General features: G+C 34.1%; 1 protein-coding gene across 1 annotated transcript in view; it reads right to left on the reverse strand.

Moving 5' to 3' along the window:
• LOC143180498 (metabotropic glycine receptor) overlaps window positions 1–20,863 on the reverse strand; it is a 259,155-nt gene that overhangs the window by 23,702 nt on the left and 214,590 nt on the right. The window contains exon 8 of the mRNA XM_076380259.1: window positions 15,435–15,649. Within this exon, the coding sequence (XP_076236374.1) occupies window positions 15,435–15,649 (215 nt within the window). The remainder of the gene's footprint in view (window positions 1–15,434; window positions 15,650–20,863) is intronic.

Below are 20,863 nucleotides of genomic sequence, written 5' to 3' on the forward strand. Positions count from 1 at the left end.
TAGTTAAATAAAGTTTATAGAATTAACAAAAATTATAATCTTTGCGTAGTTTACAGCATTTCAGAGAATTAATTGGTAAAGCTTGTAGTTTAAAATGTTAACTACTATTACGGGAAAGTAACTTTCATCCATTACTAAAAGTCATAGATAATAAAAGAAAGTCTGACTTTATATTTTGTTCCATCCTGCTGTGCATTGTAATTTGAAAGTTGTAAGAAACTCGAGTGTGTCAGAGTTGTAATATTACAGACATCATTGAAACACTTTCCTCTTTCCTGTTCCTTTATTTCAAGGATCTTCGTCTTCCAAAAGGATGGAGTCTTCTATCGTTCAGATCAGGTAGCTCGAACTTAACTAAATCCTTTAATATTCAGTACCAGTATTCAACAGGGTAAGGCAAAGGGGAGATTCGAAACAAGAAACTTTGAGGGCACGTCGTCCAAAAGGTGCAAAAGGAGGAATCTCTTGGCACCATTTTCTCTTCTCGAAGAAATTGCCCTATTACAGTGGCTTCGTCAGATTGCTCCCCAAGGGTTCCGGGTGACAGTGCCACGATATTATGTCGTCTGTCAGGTAAAGGTATTCGAGGATAACTGCCAGCTTCCCATGAACGATCTGCCAACGCGAGATTTTGTGGCTGAACGATGCCTAATCTGAGAATGAACAGTCCCCAGACCATTTCGATCATATCAGGGTTATCTTGCCAAGTAACATATTTTATTGCTCACTTGGTTCACATATAGCAATATCTGATATTCTAATCGCAGCGAATCGAGATCACAAAGGGAGATCAAATGTTATATTTAATTTGGGTAGAGTTATGAACCAATATTGGATATAGATTGCAGAATAAAAATGTAAACAATATGTAATACAAGACTTTCATCATGAAATGAAAAAAAAAAAAAACGATATATTAGTATATGGCACATATGAAATTTCAGTTTCCTCTAACTGTGATAAATTAAAAAACGGTACGATTTAGCTATTCCTAACAATGAAAAATGGATGTATATTATACAATTATTATTTGATTTCAACTCAAACAAGAAGAAGAAAAGGAAAAAATGTCTTTACGCAATACGTAACACTTTGTAGATGTAGCAACAATAAATTCACAGAGCCAATAGATGGAATAGCAATTCTCTTTTCTTATTTTCAAGTGTGACAATGATAAGGAGTTTGAGTCGAGCCTTTACAAAGGCTATTTCTGGATCTACCGATCTCTTGATTTTATTGCCTACGTAAGGGTCTAATCTTACCAATAAACCTGAGACCAAATCCCAAACTTTTCCGATCAACCCTTAAACTAACTTGTAAGGAGTAGTTTTCCTCTATTAATAGTTTTCTCAAAGAATTTTCGAAGATTTCCATTTCATATTTAAATACCCATAAGAAAAATCGTTGAAATTATTAAAAACCGCCAGTTCTTGTTTCACGGAGTTGATTATTTTAACTCTTAAAAATTTAAATATTATGTGATTCATAACAAAAATATGAATTTTCGCTGAGAAAACTCTGACCCAATTTACACATTAAATAGTAAAAGTATTTTCACATAATAAAAAGTATTTTCACATGTCTCTACTTTGTGATTTCTGCAGAAAACACAAAAATATGTTTTAAATAAAGAAATGCACAGCTACAGTTACGACTTTTGCCTCAGGTTTAGACACACCTACATCTGATATCCCTACCACTTTTTTAGTCAATTATCAAGCTTCTTAAAGTTCTAAATGTTTAAGTTTCATACTATCCTGGCTTGTTACTTAGATGAATTTCTGGATAACGATTAACTATCTTCTCTTAATTTTCATAGCCATATAACTATATTCAAGAACTTTCGTAGTGCTTCAAACAGTCGTACCTTTAACAGTTTCACCTGTTTTCACAATTTTACTACACGTTTAATTGGAATCACGCAGATTGCATAAAAAAGCAGTTATTCGCTATACAATGTTACATAAGTCATCACTATGATAAATGTCACCTGCAAATTTCCCGAGCGACGCGACGTTTTAAACCACTCTCTGAAAACCATTCCGAACACAGTGTGAACTGTGCACGAAGTTATTGCGCGTCATCTCTCTGCAAGGAAAAATGAAAATAATCAGAGATGACAATGTGCCAGGAACACACTAGTGGCAGCCTACACCGAATTCCCCAAATGTGGCAACTACGTAAAAAGTTGTTTTTCATCATCAAGAAAACTCTTGCGCTAATGCATCTGTGGCAAGTACAGCGGCATCGTTCTATCTGGGGAAAGAGAATGTGAGTAGGAGTGGTGAGCGCAAAAGCAAAAGGGAAAAACAATTTTTCTTGTGAAAACGTCCGATGTCGCAGATCCCTTCGCAGAGGCGTCAACTAACCTATACCCAAGTTGCCAGCGAGGCTCATCGTTGACGAGGCCTCCATCGTTCCCTGATTTTGCCCATCAGACACATGACAGGGGATGAAATAAAAGGGAAGGGGACGGTCGTCGAAGTCTGTGAAGCCGATAGCTCAAACGACTGATTGCTTCTGTCGCCAGAGAGCCTCTCGAAAAATTGACATGCAGCTTGTAATTGGCTTTTTCATCCTGTTACACCGGTAACAGTATATTGGATCTATTGGTTTGGACGGTAAAACGTTTAACGCTCTATTGCAAATCTGAACCAGAACAATTAAATTTATTCTTAAATTGCACGAAACTTCTGAGACAGTGATCCTATGAAAACGACAAACAATTCTTTTACCATTTACTGACACTTAAAAATCATATAGCATTTTTTACCAATTTTTTTTACAACTGTACATTCCTCAAAAATATGCAATTGCTTTTTCAGATATTAGTTTAAAAAATAACGTGTAACGAAAATCGTGTTTAAATTTAAGTCCCTGATATTAAACTTATGCGATAGCTACCACTTAACACTTAAAACTTTGCTAATTTTTAGAAGTTTGAAAGTTCCTTTTAACTGCATCTTATTCAACCATTAAAACAGTGAAATATCTAAGAAAAGATAGAATTTTTAAAAGTTTAGGCCGAAAAATCGTCTTAATTCTGACGTATTGGAACATTGTAATCGAATCCCAAGAAGCCTAAAAACAAATTTTAATTTTCTTACAAAGGGGCAGTAAGAAATTGCGAAGCCCCGCGTAGTTGAGTGGCGTATTTCGTTGTTAGCGTCGTCGCAAAGCGATACTTGATCAACCACGATAATAGATTGGGCGTTAATAGAATTTGCGGAACGATTTTGTACAGAATGTGACTGATTCGTGTCAACAGAGAATTTTCGCGTTTATGGGGGAGTTTAATATCACTTCGCCGCGGTGAATTATTATGTTCTGCGTAAGTGAATTTCGGTGTAACGAGTCGGTTAGCTGGATAAAGGATGTCGTGTTGCGGGATGTTAAAAGAGAGAAACCTTTTCTGTGCAATTTTGGAAGTTACAAAAAGGCAGTATTTTCTTCACTATTTTCTATTCAAGAAATTTTTAACATTTGACACGAATATCATTACTCGTTAATTAGGCACTTCAGAGATTTTAATATTTTTACTATATCATTTCCAGAATATTAAACTTTTTACTAACGTTAAAGCGATAAACTGAAACGTTTTCGTGTTCAGAGTAGTAGGTACTTTATTTTTATGGATTTCTAGTGCCTCTGATGATCCCATCAAAAACGTTATTTAAACTTTATCTAAACGATGTGATTTTTAATTATGACTATCTTGATAAGTTTTATTCGATGGCCTCCAACATTATCAAAGTTTAAATTTCTATATGAAATTATTATGATAGTCACTAAGTGCTTCACTAAATTTTAAGTTTGAAGATAATCGTATTCGAATGATTCTAGTTGAAAACTTTTCTAATTTTAGACAAACTTAAATAGCATCTTAAAATATTTAAAAACATTAATATGGTTCAAAGTCAGTGTAGATGCAATTTCCTTCAAAAGGGAAAACTTTTTTGCAGGTTATGAATAGAACTGCATCCTGCAGATTAGTTTTTGCATTTATCGGAAAACATGAAACGGTTATAGCAAACTTTGAATTGCTCGTGGTGGAAGTTGTCTCTCTCAAAACTTTAATTACTGATATCTTGAAAACAAAATCTTCGATTAAAAACCTATTAGAGTATACATTTTTACAAATTGTACATGTTCTACTTTATATTGAGCTTTAATTTCAGTAATAAAAATTTTACCTTATTATGAAAGAAATTCGATTTGAAATTTCTTAAATCTAATATTATGCACTTAAAACTATTTTTCTCAAAATTAGTAAATAAAAGTGTCATTTTTTATTTTAAAAACAAGACACGAGATGCTACAAAATTAAACTTTCCTCTTACTAATAATAAAGATTGTCACAAGGTATGAAAATATAAAAGTAAATTGACAGTTCTTATCTACTTGAACCGAACAATTTTTTATTTTGTTTAATTTAAAAAAAAATAAAATTAAAAGGTTGATAGATAGGTAGAAAGCCATGTACAACCATCTATTATAAATTCTTTTGTAAGCAATCAATACTGATTTTTAGATAATTACATACCTTTTCTTTACTTTTTATATTATACGAGTGGTTATAAAAATAAACAAATCGTTTTTTTAGTCTTTCAACTAAAATTTAAGAAGTATGCGTATATTTGTCTGATATCAGAATCTGCATTCCCTCGACTTTTCTTGTAATTTTTAAACAACACGTAACAAGCCGACAGTATTTTTTGTTTTAGACACCTATATGCTCTACTGCAAAGTGGGGCAACGTATTTTTACAGTTCATCGTACAGTTATTTATAATATAAAGCTTCAAAAGCAAACTTACTTTTACTGTGCAAATATTAGTGGAAGCCACTGTACCTAGAAGTAATCAATCCAAAAGCTAAGCATATACAACATATATCCATAATTTGGAGTAATTAGTATTTTAACAATATGTACATGTCATTTAACCTATCTCAAGATTAGAAACTTTAAATCAAAAATTTCATTTCACGGTGTGCGGTAAGGCAAACGAAGAAACGTAATAGAATAAAAAGATTTATTATCACATCCTATAGGTGAAATTTCACGCCGAACAAATCTTACTGAATAAATTCGAACCCGTGTTCAAATACACTCCTCTGAAAATAAAAGGTAAAACGAGGAAGAAAGCGAGGGAAATGTTGTCCCAACCTTATTGCGGGATGAAAAAGTAACGACTGCTACCGCCTCGTCGATCCACAAAGACGAGAAAACAAATAATCGAGGAAAGACCTATCTGAAGCATTCTTCCATCGAGAAATCTGCATTATGAGACGAAGCATGCACGAACTTCAACTTCTAGAAGTATCAATATTTGCTCCCAGAAATAAGGATCTTCTTGCTCGTCGGCCGAATTGATTCAGTGAAGCGTAGGGGGATAGAACATTTCAGGGAAAGAAAACAGCAAAACCAAGTTTTCACCCTTTAATCATGGAAAAACAAGCAAGAAACTGCGCGTTTCACCGTTTACGAGGGAAAACGGTTGTGCTGCAAGGCAAAATATCGAATTACTTCACGCGCCGTTTTTGAGCGTGCTGTGATAGACGAGGAGGGATAGGTCGGATTACGAGACTTCGTCTCAGGGAATAGCTAAACGGTAAGTTTATTCACGTTATAATTATTAATGTACGTTGCTACGTTCCACCAATTCCAAAACTTTTGTTACAGCTTGGTTACTAAATAAATATTTCGAAAACCCTTAGAGAACAGAGAAGAATCTTTCCGATAAGAGTTGGCAGATGTGAATATCGATTACTGGACCGCGATACCTGGAAGGAATTTTTCCTTTTTACGAGATTGAGGGTAAAGGCACCCAAAGTCACCTACTGAAATTAAAATCGTTTTCAATGGAAATTCGAGTATCCAGAATAAACAATGTTAATAAAACTATTTTCATAAATAAATTTAGTAAGTCTCGTAACTGCTATGTCGTAATTATAGTATTCAAATTTTTGTAAATGAATAAAGTAGGTATAATGGAAAAGGGAAAAACTGTAGAATGAGAATAGGTATGTCTACGTTACTTAAACAAAACTTTAAAACTGTAAAAATAAAATAAATTCCTGAAAGAAAAATATTTTTATTATCTTCATATTATAAACACCCTTTCTAATAATTAGAGAGATACATCCTTCGTAATTATAGCAAAGTATAGATATTAGACTGCATATGCTGAATAAGTTTAAAGATCAAATTTTCTCTATGAAGCGTGTTTTCGTTAAATGGAGCAAAAATTGAAAAATTTAATAATTTATGTTTTTTAAACGACTTTGAAGCCAGGAAAATGATACAGTAAAATCTTTAATTTTATGTGAGCTGCATTATGCAATATACATATTTCTATATCATCAAAGTCCTTAACAGGAAGCCCATATAAAAGTAATGGACATGTCATAAAATGGATCGTGCATGAATTATTTTATCTAGAAAATGAAGTTATCTAAAAATTTGTAGAAATCTTTGATCCACCTCAAGCTCCCTAGGGTTAACGAAGTTAAAATCTTCGGAGCATGACAATCTTTAATTTAAGTTAATCCCTTTGACCTTAAAGCACGTATATTGACTAAAGAACCTTAAAGCAACGAAGAACTCTTAGAGTTCAAAGGATGGATTGACAAAAAAATTACTACTACCCACAAATAAGCGACGACAAGGCTACTATTGAAAAATTGGTTTCAAGCATTTTATCGAAAAGTGATGTCAATATTTTTTCAAGCTGGAGAAACCAGGTTACGTGCTATCAGTGATAAACTTGACCAGTGTTCTTCGTCAGAGGTCTTTTCACCATTCGAGCCAGTAGGATCAATACACGTATACACAATTTATCGTAATTCGAAGTGGCTACGCTTCGTAAGCGCGCCATATTTACCAGATTTACAATGGTTACAAAATATACGATGTTGCGGTCGAGCCGAGCATTTGTTAGATTTATCGCTCGCGGAGCCATGAAATTTCGTGCTTTTCATTTTCCCCTCCCGCCGTAGCCATTTACGACAAATACTTGTGAATTATTTATTATAACGAGCACTCCGCGCGTAACATTTGTCGAGTCGCCCCAAAAGGTCTCTCCGCTTCTCTTCATGCAACTCGCGCGTTTTCAATCTTGTGAATGCAGCTATGCAAACATGCAGATGTGAATCAGCCACGACTCCAGACTCGTATAGCTTGATGTCGGGTAAAAGATTGAACTAAATTCGGTTAGCCTCAAATGGAAAGTAATTTGGAACTTTTTGGAAAAAATGAAACTTTGTAGGATCCAAACTTGAAGAGTTTGAAACAGAAGTTTTTGGTTGAGTAACAAATTATCTATATTTAAATTGGGTATATTTACGTTAAGCTATAATTTTATAAATAGAATTGAAGAAATAAAGTCTAAATGTTGATTTGTTTTAATTGTTAACCCTAGGACAGTGGACTATTTTACATTCATGTGCAGAGCCAGCAGCTCAAGGGCACTTTTGACCCAAGGTTCGGCGTCCGAGGGTTAAATCAGTGTTTCTCAAACCTTTCTAGATCAATACTCTTTTAAATCTATAAAATTATTTTTAATATTCTCTTTCATATGCAGGACGTGTTGCTTAAATTAAATGACTAAAATTACCGAAGCAGCTCCAAAAATACCTCAGATTGAATTCTTTGCTACGATTTAATTTGATTCTTCTTCAATAGATATTTTTTAAATGGAATACATGATATGTAAGTAAATACTTGAAAATAATATTAATCGGTTAGTAATAAAATAATGAATTTCATTTTTTATAGTGATAGAGAATGAAAAAATAACTTGTGCTACTCAAATTATTTTGAGCCCATCTTTCATTCGTTGTGAGTAAATTGTAGAATTTATAAAACAAAATTTATATAAACGAAAAATTATAGAGATTCCACAGACCAATGTGAATTTTCCGCAAGGGCAGCAACTTTTTCGCGGCGTCTTCTTCGTACTTTATATTTGTTTTTTCAATCCGCTGTGGATTCAGTGCCGCTGGAAAAAGTCGCATTAGTTTGTTAGATCCTTTACTCATCATCAAACTCATGAACACACTTAGACTGGGAAAGATCGAGCTAGTTATTACAGAGGTAAGTTGCACATTTTTGTCGTTACAATTCGCATGTGTTCGCAAGCAGTTCATTGTTTACGCGTAGTGGAATAGAGATGCTGTTAACTTTGACGTGCAAATCTTTGACCTCCTTGATCTACTAGAAAAAAGGGGTGGTTTTGTAGAACCTGAAACACTCATTATGAGGCTATCTGACACATGAGCACGCAGTGTGGGAGATTCAACTCGTCATTGATTATACTCGGGTATAATCGTATTCGGGAATATTCGCTATGTGTGTAGGACCGGCTTAACATGAAACCTTGTTAGATATTTTGTACATTCTTGTATATGGTATACTTTTTCTATTTTTCTGGAAAATATTAGGTGTTCCATTAGTACATAAACGTTTACACTGAGTGAGAAAACTGTAAATAATACCTATTCATTTTCACGATCGTGAAAGAACATTCTTTTACAAAAATATTTTAAGTTTGGAACAATAAAAGTTGTTTCCTTTTTGACAACCGTATATATTAATATTACATGTGCTTCAAGTGTACTTAAATAGAAAACTTATTTTAATTGAATCATTCATCAAGAAGTTGAATACACGAAAATCTCTAATGGAATCTATTAAAATGAAGAAAACACCTTGATATCAATACATTACGGAAATTGATTACAGACTAGGTTTATTTTAAATTAGAATCAGTGTGTAGGGTATCATAATAGACGCAACGTCTTTGATAGAATATTAATGAAAATAAATAGATCTGATAGAACAAACTAATGAGAATAGAAAATCAATCTAGAATTAGTTCAAGAATAACTGGCAAATTTCAGCACTATTAACGCTAGGTATATTGCACCTACGAATAAAGCAAAAACTTCACTCGGAAAAAACTAAAGTCGAACGTGAAATTCCTTGCCATAGTCTTTGTTTTCGAGAAAAACAGGTTTGAAAATTATTGGAAGTTCCTGCTCTTGGCAGCGACACCATTAAATCCGAATCCCCCCTCCTCAGAGTCACCTTCCTTGAAAAAGCAGCATGCCAAGAAAAAAAAATTAATATCACAATCCCGATTTGTTTTTATCGAAGAATCACAATCTCTGAACTATCCCGAATTGTGTCTCGTTCTGCTTAAACAAACGTTTTCTATTTTGTTCGATTTCTGTTATCATTGTAGGTAAGAAGCAAACCCAACGGCACATTTTAAAGGGGAATTAGAGACAGCATTATTCCCAGCTACCTCTTAAGAAAAATGCTCTTAGAAACACATTGAACAAAAAGTGAAGTTAATTCCGTTATCGTATTAAAGATTTCCAGCCAAGTACATAAAACACCTTTTTCTTCGCTGTATGGACATCTCTCGATTCCCTCCCCCAAGTGGGTCAACTAGTGGAATTTCAATGCGTCGTCTCTCTGGTATTGCAGAAAATTCCCTTGTCCTTCCGCGCCTTTAACGATCCCCTCGAAAAATTCTTCGAAGCTAGAATTCCAGACGCGTTCGCATATCGAATGGAAGACGGTTTTTGGTCGGGCGATTTTCAATTAACAGCATCTCTTGATAGTTGATTTTCATGAAAAATTCATCTTAGAAGATGGATTTCATATAGCTTAAGAATGGAGGAGTGGGAATTAAATCAAGAGCTATTTTCTCTATCTTGATTAAAATTCGACCTTTTCACACGAAAATTTTTGTTTTACTTCTGAACTAAGTTGATTAAAGTTTGCACTTTGGCTCTTATAGTTTTTTCATATTACGGTAATGATTAAAACGCATTTAATGTTATTCTTAATCATTCAATCTGAAGACGAATAGCGGGCCACCTAATCGCGGCGGTGTCACCTAAATCAGTCCCTGGCACACCACCTGCATAATTTAATTGCGCGACCCCTTTTTCGAAGATAATCCCGCAATCTCTAGGAGGAGATTCTTTACCATACCAGGAAGATTGGATGTGAAATCTGAATCTCGTTTCACTTGTCAGTGTGACATTTATGGTCCCAATAACTCTGTCAGCATTTTGACGCTTAATTCGAATTCCATAAATATACGTATATGATAAACCTTTAATAGATAACTCTACGTTACTACGATAGTTTTCAGTTTTAATTCGTATAATACTTCACTGATTATTTTATGAAACAAAATGCGGGAATCAATATCTGTCGAACTTATTAGAGGATTTTTACTGATTTCACACTAAAATGTAATGAGATAAAGGAGCAGAATATTTTTCCAATATTTAAGATTTTTATTTAGTACACAAAAATTTATTTTCATAATGATGTTTAAATTTTCAAAGTATAAAGTTCGTCAATAGGTTTTTCGAAGTACCTTAAGCCATTAAAAAATGATTGATTTCATAAGTTTTTTTTGGCAAATTGTAAAAACTCACTGAATTCTCTTTTACAGTCACTTCAAATGATAATGACATTTCATTACATGACAGTTTTTTAATTAGGTATTACATGACGTAGTCTTTTCAGAGAGTATGAATTTCATTTCAAGAAGGAATATGATAAACCATTTTCAGTCTTAAGAATATGAAAACAGACATTAGCTAATACAAAATTTTTTATATATATTTAAAAATAACTCTCTTTTACAGTCACTTCAAATAATGATATTTCATTACATGACAGTTTTTTAGTTAGTTATTACATGACGTAGTCTTTTTAGGGAGTATGAATTTCATTTCAAGAAGGAATATGATAAACCATTTTTAATCTTAAGAATATGAAGATAGACATTAGTTAATACAAAATTTGTTAAATATACTTAGGCACATGAAGAAATAAATCTTCGAGGTTCTTGCAGCAAAAAATTGTTTTAACAAAAAGTAGCTTTGAAAGATGTTATCCGAAGAACAGAAGATAAATCTTTTTGCTATTAAAAAATAGTGACACAATTTTAATTGTCTCATAAGGTCTTATTCCACCCTATGGTGCACTTCAAATTAATATTATATTGTCAAATCAATATTGTCAAATCAATATTTACTTATGTAATCCATTGTGTATATACTTGACCACACCTATAATAAAATCTAAAATGAAATAAATCACAATATAATTAATTTATTCAACAAAAGCAAAGACGAATAAAAATAAATTGTAAATTAAAAGCAAATGTTAATGATGAAAAACAAGCTCCCGTCACAAAGAATGCCTGACAGTAAGAAATGTCATAAACTACCTTACCAAAACATTCACAAACCCACATTTTTATTTAACTTATGAATACGGAAGACTTCTCACCTGCAAGTGCTATTGCAACGCGCGCTAAAACCCGAGCAAAGATAAATGATTGCTCAAAGGCTTCAGCAAGGAGTCACCTCCACTGCATTATTAAATACCTTCACCACAACCATTCCACTCCCTCCATCTTTAAACATATATCTATCTACCTCCAAAGAGGCAAATTTGCACGACATGAATGTTAATTCCATTTTAATCACGGGACTCAAGATTTCGCTCCTGTTTTCCTACAGTACTTTCATTATCACTGACTACTCCTTGTTTCGTGGTCGTAGAAAAATTTCTGCTCCCAGTTCGAGCAGTATTTCAAAGGCGCTGAGGGTCCCGCGCATGCGTATCGACGCGTTTTGCATTGGACGCAGGCCAACAGGGAGCAATCCTTCCGACCATGAAAGCTTCTATTTGTTAGAGAACTGGCGTTATTCCCAGAAGTAAAGCTGCGCGGCAGTCTATCACCTTAACCGCCCTCGCATTTCTTGAGGAGAGGGGGGTTGGGGAGATCGACGGCGGAAAAAAGATTTGCATTTTATGGGGTTTCGACGATGCTGGAAAGACAAACGGTTATCGCGAGCAAATAAATTTATCACGGCCCGGATGGGAGATCCTGTCCCTGTGACACTTATTGTTCAGTCGCATGGGGGCGATCTCTTTCAGCGGTGTTTCTAAAGGAGGACTTCGATGTAATTAAATTTACAGCGTGAATGTGTGGAAACTGGCACGTTATCACCTTTCTGTGGGAAGTTTAGAAGAGTCCATGTTGAATCGTTTCGAAGTGTAGTAGGTCTCGCCGCGTATGGCGTGAGCTTTATGCAGACGGCGTGTCCTGGAAAGGTGTCAGCTTTTATGCTGGTAGTAGAGTGCTTATAATCTTCTCGGAAATGTGCGCTCTTGGTGGTTTGTTTTGCTTGTAGGACACTACTGCGGCGTTTTCTTTTTATTTGAATACAGTAGGATTTTGTAATGCTTGAGTTATTTGTTTCTCTTTTGTATAGGTACCCGATCTTGCAGGTGTTATTTTGGCCTAGTGTCACATGAATGTCTTTTTGTAGGACGATTATATGTCTTTTCTTGTTTTCCCACTTGAAAATAACGTAGACAGACTGTACAATCATTTGCTTTTTCAACGTTCGTAACCCTCGGCTTGAGAATCGAAAGTGCCTTTCAACATATTTGCTATCACGCGTCACACATGTGTGACGCAATAAGTGTTATCGAAGGCCCAATGTCACATATTTGTGACAGGGGTCAAGGTAAAATTTGAAATGTGGACTGTGGATAGCGTTTTTTATTTTGAACTGCGGTAGCAAACGTATTAATTTATCCTCAAAGTGTTAGTAAATTTGGGCATTTCTTAATAATTATTGTTTTAGCTGAATATAGATTATAAGTTTTGTTTTAATCACGTGTATTATTGTTTTTATTCTAGTTTTCCTTACAATTAGTTGTTTGGTTTTCAAGTTTCTTGATTGTTGTTGATTTAGAAAGCATTAAAATTCCAAAGGTGTTATGAAACAGGTAAAGAAATATTAAAATGATTTGAATTTTTGAGTATTTGAAAATTTACATACTAAAATATTAGAAAAGTTGAAATCACTTATGATGAGTTCACAAAGGAAAAGATAAAAGTAACGATAATGCCATATATAACTGTAGCTGAATACCTCTCTATGTATAACGTATTTCTATTAGATTCAATTTTACTTTAAGTATTACTTTTCTTCTTACTTCTAACTTCTTATTGGTTTATTTCCCTACTTTTCGAGATCCCCTTTTGCGTGTTCCCCCAAATTCTTCTCTAGAACTTTGTTCAATTGTCTTTATCTTCCCAGAGCATCTCACAAATGGTCTCAGCTTTTACACATACCTCCGAAGTTCCGGTACCAACTTTCCACTCCCACTTTCCTTCAATGACGCACTTAATCTTCCCCATTTCTTCTTCTCCTTGTCAGATCATGTGGATTCTTTTCTAAGACTTCGAGTGATTCTCAAGTCGCCCTTAATCCATCCCTCTAAAAATATTTTTCTCGATCCGTTTCCTTACGTTGCTTCTACTCACTCAATTTTCTCTTCTTAAATTCTTTGACAGTTTACACCAATTCTCGCAGACTGTCAGACACTTTTCACGGTCCGCCAGTTCACCTCTTCGAAACCCTTCAAATCCATTTCTTGCAATATGTTTCCAGCGTTGAATCAGGTTCATATTTTCGCGTTCACATTTATTTCCTTCGCTTTTCATCACGGACCAATGGCCGAAGGAATGTTACAGGTTGCGGCTAGGATAAAAGAAAATCCTGTGGAAGTTACGCCAGCTTTCCAGAACGCGGCGCCTCTGTATCTCTCTCACTGCGTTTCACCGAGGAATTTCAACTTTCCTTTGATAATGATCCCGGAACCTCGAACTTCGTCTGGTTGCAGGAACGAAAGGAGCAAGTCGAAAGCAGGATCGAGGAAACTCACCGTTCATGGATGTCTTTGTGACAAGTTACCGTTCGCTGACTTATTAAAGCTTAAAAGAGAGATTTACTGATCAATTTATGCTACGCTCTTCAATAATTCATGAAAATTCAAGAAATAAATGCAACATTTAGTTTTCTTACAATTAATCTTTGTAAAATAGTCTTTGAATATAGCAAACTATTATACTGTCTCTGAATATCTGCTTAGGCTCACCCAAAATTTTCTAGTTAGTGAAACATTCTCCATTATACATATAATTTGTGACTTTCATTATTCATTTTTCGAGATCTAACGCAGAAATAAAGTTACTACCTTTAACAGTGTGAGCAGTATAAGTCCTTTTCACATTGGGTATGCTCTGTCGCTTCCGTATATTAATTTCGGGTTTATTAAGTCTTTTACTGCAGAAGTCCGAATATTTAAACATCAATATAAGAAGAACTTATTTTAGTTTAATTCTACGTAACTTGAAATATTTTTAATGTAATTTATTTGAACACTACAGTGAGGCCGAAACAATTAAAAGGTCAAGATATTCATACATACATGTATATTATCTAAGAATTATATAAGTATGCTTTACGTAATTAATGACCAGTGAAGGTTAAATTCTTCAATGATAGGTTATATCTAATTTGTTATATACGCATATTTATTTACATATTTAGTAATAATTTGGATAATCACGGAAAATTTGTCATTGATGACACAGTAATTTAGTCAGTGAATTAAGATTTGTTTCTTAATTCAACGGTCAAGGAATATATTAGTACAAGTTTCATCGCCCGAAAGCATTCATAGTTCTAAAATGATATATAATTATTTATAAATAATTTTAAGACTGCCATAGCTCCAGTACACAGTTACAGCTGTAGAAGTTCCCCAGTCATAAAAGTTCTATAGTTTTAAAAATTGTATACACCTAGAAATACTGAAATTTCAAAAATTTTGTAGGCCTAAAAAGTCTATATTCTTAAAAGCCAGTTATAATTCTAGAAGCCTTCTCTTGGAAATTCTCTCAATATTAGAAATCTAACAGTTTTCGACATCTTGTAGCCCTAAAAATCTTATACTTCTAAATATTCCATAGTTTTAGATGTCACTTGTAATTCTTAAAGTCTTCCAGGCTGGTGAGTCGTATAGTCCTACATTTTCTATGCTATACAAAAGTCGACCTAGAAGTCTTGCATTCTAACGAGTCGCATCGTTTAAACGTATCCTGCTTTTAACAGCTTCCTACTTCCATACATAAGTATACACATAGAATACAGGAATATGTAGGGTAGTGTGAGTCTCAATTCATGGAACGCTATATATATTCAAAACAGCCAACTCATTGGCTAGTCGCCATGTACTCTAAACTCGGCTACTTGTGTACGATATCTTCAATCTTTTCATGAATTCCAGTTGAATTGCCAAAGATTCCTAAAGCCGATAATTTCATAAATAGCCAATACATCATACACCAAAGTAGACTCAGGTCCTTTCATTAAATAAAGCATGGGTATAGTCAATCTGTTTCCTCGGCAGAGGACTTTTAGCCTTACTGATACCACCCTATCAGACAGTATGTGTGTCTTCGGTACCTCTAGCCGTTAAGAATAGGACCGAAGAAAATAGGTATAGGAAGAGAGTCAATAGATTGAAGCACTTACGTGTAGTGAAGCTGTGATCCCACCAGTCGGTCCGGCACAGATAAGCCTTCAGGTCGTCAGCCGTACGGGCGACTATCACCACTGGTGGCGCAACCAGGGTGCGGATGCTCAAGAACACGCTGAATATCATCACGATAACACCCAATCGCTTCAGCAGACTGCCGTCCGTTATTTTCACCGCTTTCGCTGACTTTACCCTGAATATCACCGATATCCTGGAAGCAGAAGCATTATGGGACTCATTAGAAACAATATTTAGAGATTGGTTTCTTATATCCTTCTACGGTTATTCGAGATTAATTTTATCTTCGAAAACAGTTCATGGAGTTGGATATTCAATAAATTACTATTTTGTCATCACGAAAGATAATTTATTTTTGAAACTAATTTAACAAAATTTGTATTCCTAAACAAAAGCAAGATCATGGAGTTCACAGAAAGTTGTCTCATGTAATTCTGTTAACATTCATACAGTTCTTACGACATCTCCAAGAAGCCTAATTCTATATCCACATATTTCGTAGAGGAAGAAATCTAATGCACATCATTACGCAAGCAAGATCTGCAGATTATTGCATAAAGTGTGCTTGTTCGGGAAATCGACCCATAAATTCTAAGAATCGTGCGTGTGACATGTGGTTTTGCGATACGTCAATTGCTGTAGAAGTTAATCTGACTGAGGAATATACCGAATGAAAGACTAAAGAAACATACAATTCATGACAACTTGATTCCCTCAAGAAAGGCACTATTCTGTATTGACTTAACAGAAATCCAAACGCGTAGCCTCAACCACTTAACCTTTTAATTATGGCTAAATCTACCACATGTGATACGGACTTCTAATTTTTTGGTTATTACTATGAAATGTATTTAGCATGTATTGTGCTACGATTCTATTTAGATGAATTTTTCTAAATAATTCAATCAGTAAATTGAAGAACAGTACAAAATTAGCTCTTTTCAAATAATCTCAAAATTATATTTGGATCCCAAATCCAAAGTGTATTACGTTACATAGAAAATAAATGGATTTAATACATTGTGATTCTGGGATCCAGACATCGCATATGTACTTTAAAAGTGACACAATTCAGAAAACATAATTTTGGAGTTACAGCTACAAATCAATTTGATAAATATATCTCTATTCCTCTATACTTTATTATACAAATTTTGCCAGTTAAACATTAAAAGTATAGAATTTATTCAATGAACTCTCCTAATACAAATTACAAATTATTTCAATAATGATAAAAAAATCATTGAATGTAAATAATACATAACTATTTTGCTAATTATTATCCTAAACTCATAGTTTTTTGTTTCTCCTGAAAAACATCCTTTTTCAGTTGTATCACTTTTGAAATGCATATGTGATGTGTAAAATGCACACAACTACATGTTGGGATCAAATATTTCAAGACATAGTTTTCGAACTCGTATTTGACGTACATTATGAAAAGTAGCATGTTTCATATTAACATGTTTTATATTTCGCCACACACAGTAACATATTTCGAACTCTGCGGTGTACAGTAACATGTTCATTAAAAAGAAATCTGTAGTTAGAGATGTAACATGTAACATTTGTAGTTAAAGATGTAACAGTAACATGGCTATTAAAGAGAAATCGGAGTTAAAGAATTCATGCTATATAACAATAATTGTTGGGGGCATAAAACGTAATAAAATGGTTTTATATTTTTACCTATAGTCCATACGTAAATTTTAATTTTTTTACATTAAATAGATTGTTTCAATTTCCGTTAAATTTGCCACAATTTAGCCTTTTTAGTTTTTTAGAAGCTAGTCATACACAGAATGATGGTAATTTCATGCATGCTCGTATTGAACAACATTGTAAAAACAAATCTATCTATACTACCTATCTAAAAATTAAATATAACTCTACTGAAAATAATAAAAAAAATAAAATTTCCGAAACAATACGTTTCAGAAGAAGATTATTATAGCATATAAATTACAAAATGCCTACAATACTAAAATTTCATTGCCATTAAAAAAAGATTTATTGTCAATGATTTTCAAGGGTCTTATCCTAAGAGAGCAGACTGAGTTTTATAAAAATATTAATCTTAATGTACTGTTTTTTGTAGAACAAGCGAAACATGCTATTTTTCACGGCTATGTGTGATTCGTGTTAGTTTTTGCAGCTGAAACATGCTAGTTTTCGACGTGAAAAAGCGCAACGTGCTTTTCTTCGTCACGACATACGAAAATATACTAATCTTCGTTGCAAAAATCGGAGCGTGCTGGTTTTTGTAACGTACGTCGTATTGTTCTTCGATTTGTCGATTCATCTTTTTAGTAATTGTAAAATTATGTATTATTTAATTTAGAAAACGCGAGTTTACTAATTGTAGTGTCCTTATTTGCATTTACCAAGTGTTAATAATTGAACTGAACGAACTATAAGTTATCCTCTTTATCATGTTAAAGAAAGGATAATTTGTGGTATGTGAAACGCATTGCCCAAGTGGATTTTGGACTGAAAAATAAGGACAGTTTGCACAATTGTACGTCTAATATGATCTTGCTTTGGAGTTGCAGCTGTTTTCATGTTTTGAAAGTTGTTTAGTTATCGTTGCAGAAATTGCGTATCTTCCTCTGCTGAACATAGTTTGTGTACTGACTGCTCTATTGACAAAGGAAGTAAAACATAACAGTGTTTACAAATTAGTTCTCTCAAATCTCCCAGGTAATCCGTACAGAGAACACAGAGAAGATTCTTCCAACACGCAAGACCTTGTCGCTCGAAAACACGGTTATATCGGATATATGCTTACAGGATTTCTTTTGTTATCTTTTGTTCTAAATCCGCTACTGTAATACTTTCTACAGACTACTTAACATTTTGTAGACTTGTTAGTTTAATTTGTCTTTAACAAGTTATTTATGGGATTTTTAATTAACAAAAGTACCTAAGAAGTAATGAGGTATAGCTTTTTCCCTCCTAAAAGATAAATCTAGTTGAAAAGCAAACTTTGATCGGACAAAGGTAACGACAATGACTTAAATAAGCTTTCTTTCTCTTAGTAAGCCACAGAGAACTGCTTTACTTTCGGTTCAGTAATCGTTTTAACTTCCATTCAAAAGTACGCCTATTAGAAAACAAGGTGTACAGTTGAATTTACGTAATGAAACTTGGCAAGTATTACTGTCACTTAAGAAGCTTTGTCGACTTTTAACAAACTCTCAGCTATTCTCTTTATTATCGCGGTCAAAGAAAGAGTTAGCTTGGAGCTCATCTTTCGCTCAGTACAAGAAGAGTCGGCTTATATCCTTTACTTTTAATCTGCGTAATTGTCCGTGATGCAGTAGTTCATGTGATTCATAAGAAATGTATCTCATTTTTGTCTGCTTCCTTTGTGAGACTACTTTTGTTAATGAACATAATTATATGTATAGACAGTTCAAACGATTCTGCCTCCTCCCGACCCACCCACTTTCCCTCTGTCTTATAAACCACTGAATAAGAGAAAGAGAGAGTGTTGGTACGGTTAGAATCGTTCGACTTGTGTATACAGTGAAAGTTCTAAAGATTTAGCAATAATAATAACAATCATCAGTGAATGAAACAAATGCCTCTGCTAGTCCAAGTCCAGGTTAACTTTGGGTCCACTGTTTTAGACAATATCTAAGTAACAGTGTAGTGCAGTTGTCAAGTATTCCCATCACTCTTTTAGAATAGATGTCAGTTTGATGATACCAGTTTCTGATTATAAGATTCGTTTATGTCTAATAGTATCACTTAATTCTGTCTATTAAAATTTCTCGTACAGGAGTTTACGTTCATATAAATGAATTCCGCCGAATATTTTCCCATAAATACGTATGTAATAATGTTTCCAGAATTATCTTAAGAATTTTGAAATGAATTTGTAAGCATAATATAATAATTCCATATATATTGCTTAATGAATCAATTCGTTATTTTGTAACAAGTAACAAGGGTACAATACAAGCCGAATAAATTCGGTTGATATGGATTTAACGTATAATGTAAAATTAATTAAGTATTTTATAAGAGATAGAATGATAAGTAATTTATATTATAGAATTCACCCAATGTCAATGTAAAATATACATGCAAATACAAAAAAAAGTGAATAATAAAGTATTGAAAGGAAGTATGTGTCTAAATTTGTCTGCCTACAAATAACTTTTAAATAATTAATTATATTTCCTCGAAAATTTTATAAATGTGAGTAGGTTCAATTTTTTCAAATATTTTACGTTGTTTATGTTTTATTTGGATTGTACTTTTAATCATTTAATAGCTACAATTCTTAGACACTCATGTAACTGGACTGACTCTTTACTGTGGTTCAGATAACAAGAGCTTAGTCACAGTTAAACTAGCTAAGTTAAAATAAAATATTGAAATACTAAAGATAATACTGTTCAGTTAAACAGTCTCTCATTAAAATTTCGTTTACGTAAACGGAGTTCATACAAACCGAGTTCTTCTATAAGTGCTTTTAACGAAGGTCCACTAGCTTTCATGAATCTTAACAAAAGTAACAAGTCAGGTGCGAGATGTTGCTACTATATCCAGACCACAACTCGCCACCTCATATCAAACGTTAACATACTCTTTAAAAACTGGTCAGGCAATATTCAAGCAATTTTATTCTTCACTAAAGTAGATAACGCTATGGACAAGAATCATCAATTTTGCCTCGGTATCGCGCAATTTTCATAATTTTCGTCAAAGATTCATCAATCTTTCGATAGTATGGTATTATCACTACTTTCATCGCAGTTCCATCAATATCGTTCGAGCACGATCGAATTCCCATGACGTTCACCAAAGATTCATCGATCCTCGCCGCGACATCACACAGTACCCGGTGACATGCACCAAAGACACATCGATCTCCGCCCAGTATGAGCGGACTCCCATGAGGAAGAGAGGATAGAACTTTCCACCTATACGACGATCGCATCTCTCCAGCTGCTTAGTAGCCCAAAGCGTTGGTCTAAGTGGATCTAAGTGGATCCAGGTCAACCGGTATACACGCGTAATTGCAGAGATTCCTTGGGTAAACGAATGGCTGAATAGTCGAATAACGTCTATTGTCCCGAGTAGCTGGCGATCGACAGTTTAACGAATGAACTTGGGCCAATGTTTTGCGCGGTGCCTACCTCAGCTGGCTAGCTGACCGTGTAAACTGGGATCGATATCCCTGATAAGGAGACGGTACATTTAATCTTCATCGACCGACCGATGAATAGGCGGTACTCTATGTTATACATGGCATAAATTTGCCGGAGAATTCAATCAGACCGATCGGGACGTCTGGAGAGGGCAATTACGTGAAGGAATTTGCCGGTTGTTGGGGAAACAGATAGCGACACTTCGGAGAGTTTGATCACTTTGAGATGCAGATTATGGTGTTCCT

The sequence above is a fragment of the Calliopsis andreniformis genome, chromosome 6 (assembly GCF_051401765.1).
Source record: "Calliopsis andreniformis isolate RMS-2024a chromosome 6, iyCalAndr_principal, whole genome shotgun sequence".
NCBI classification, from domain to species: domain Eukaryota; kingdom Metazoa; phylum Arthropoda; class Insecta; order Hymenoptera; family Andrenidae; genus Calliopsis; species Calliopsis andreniformis.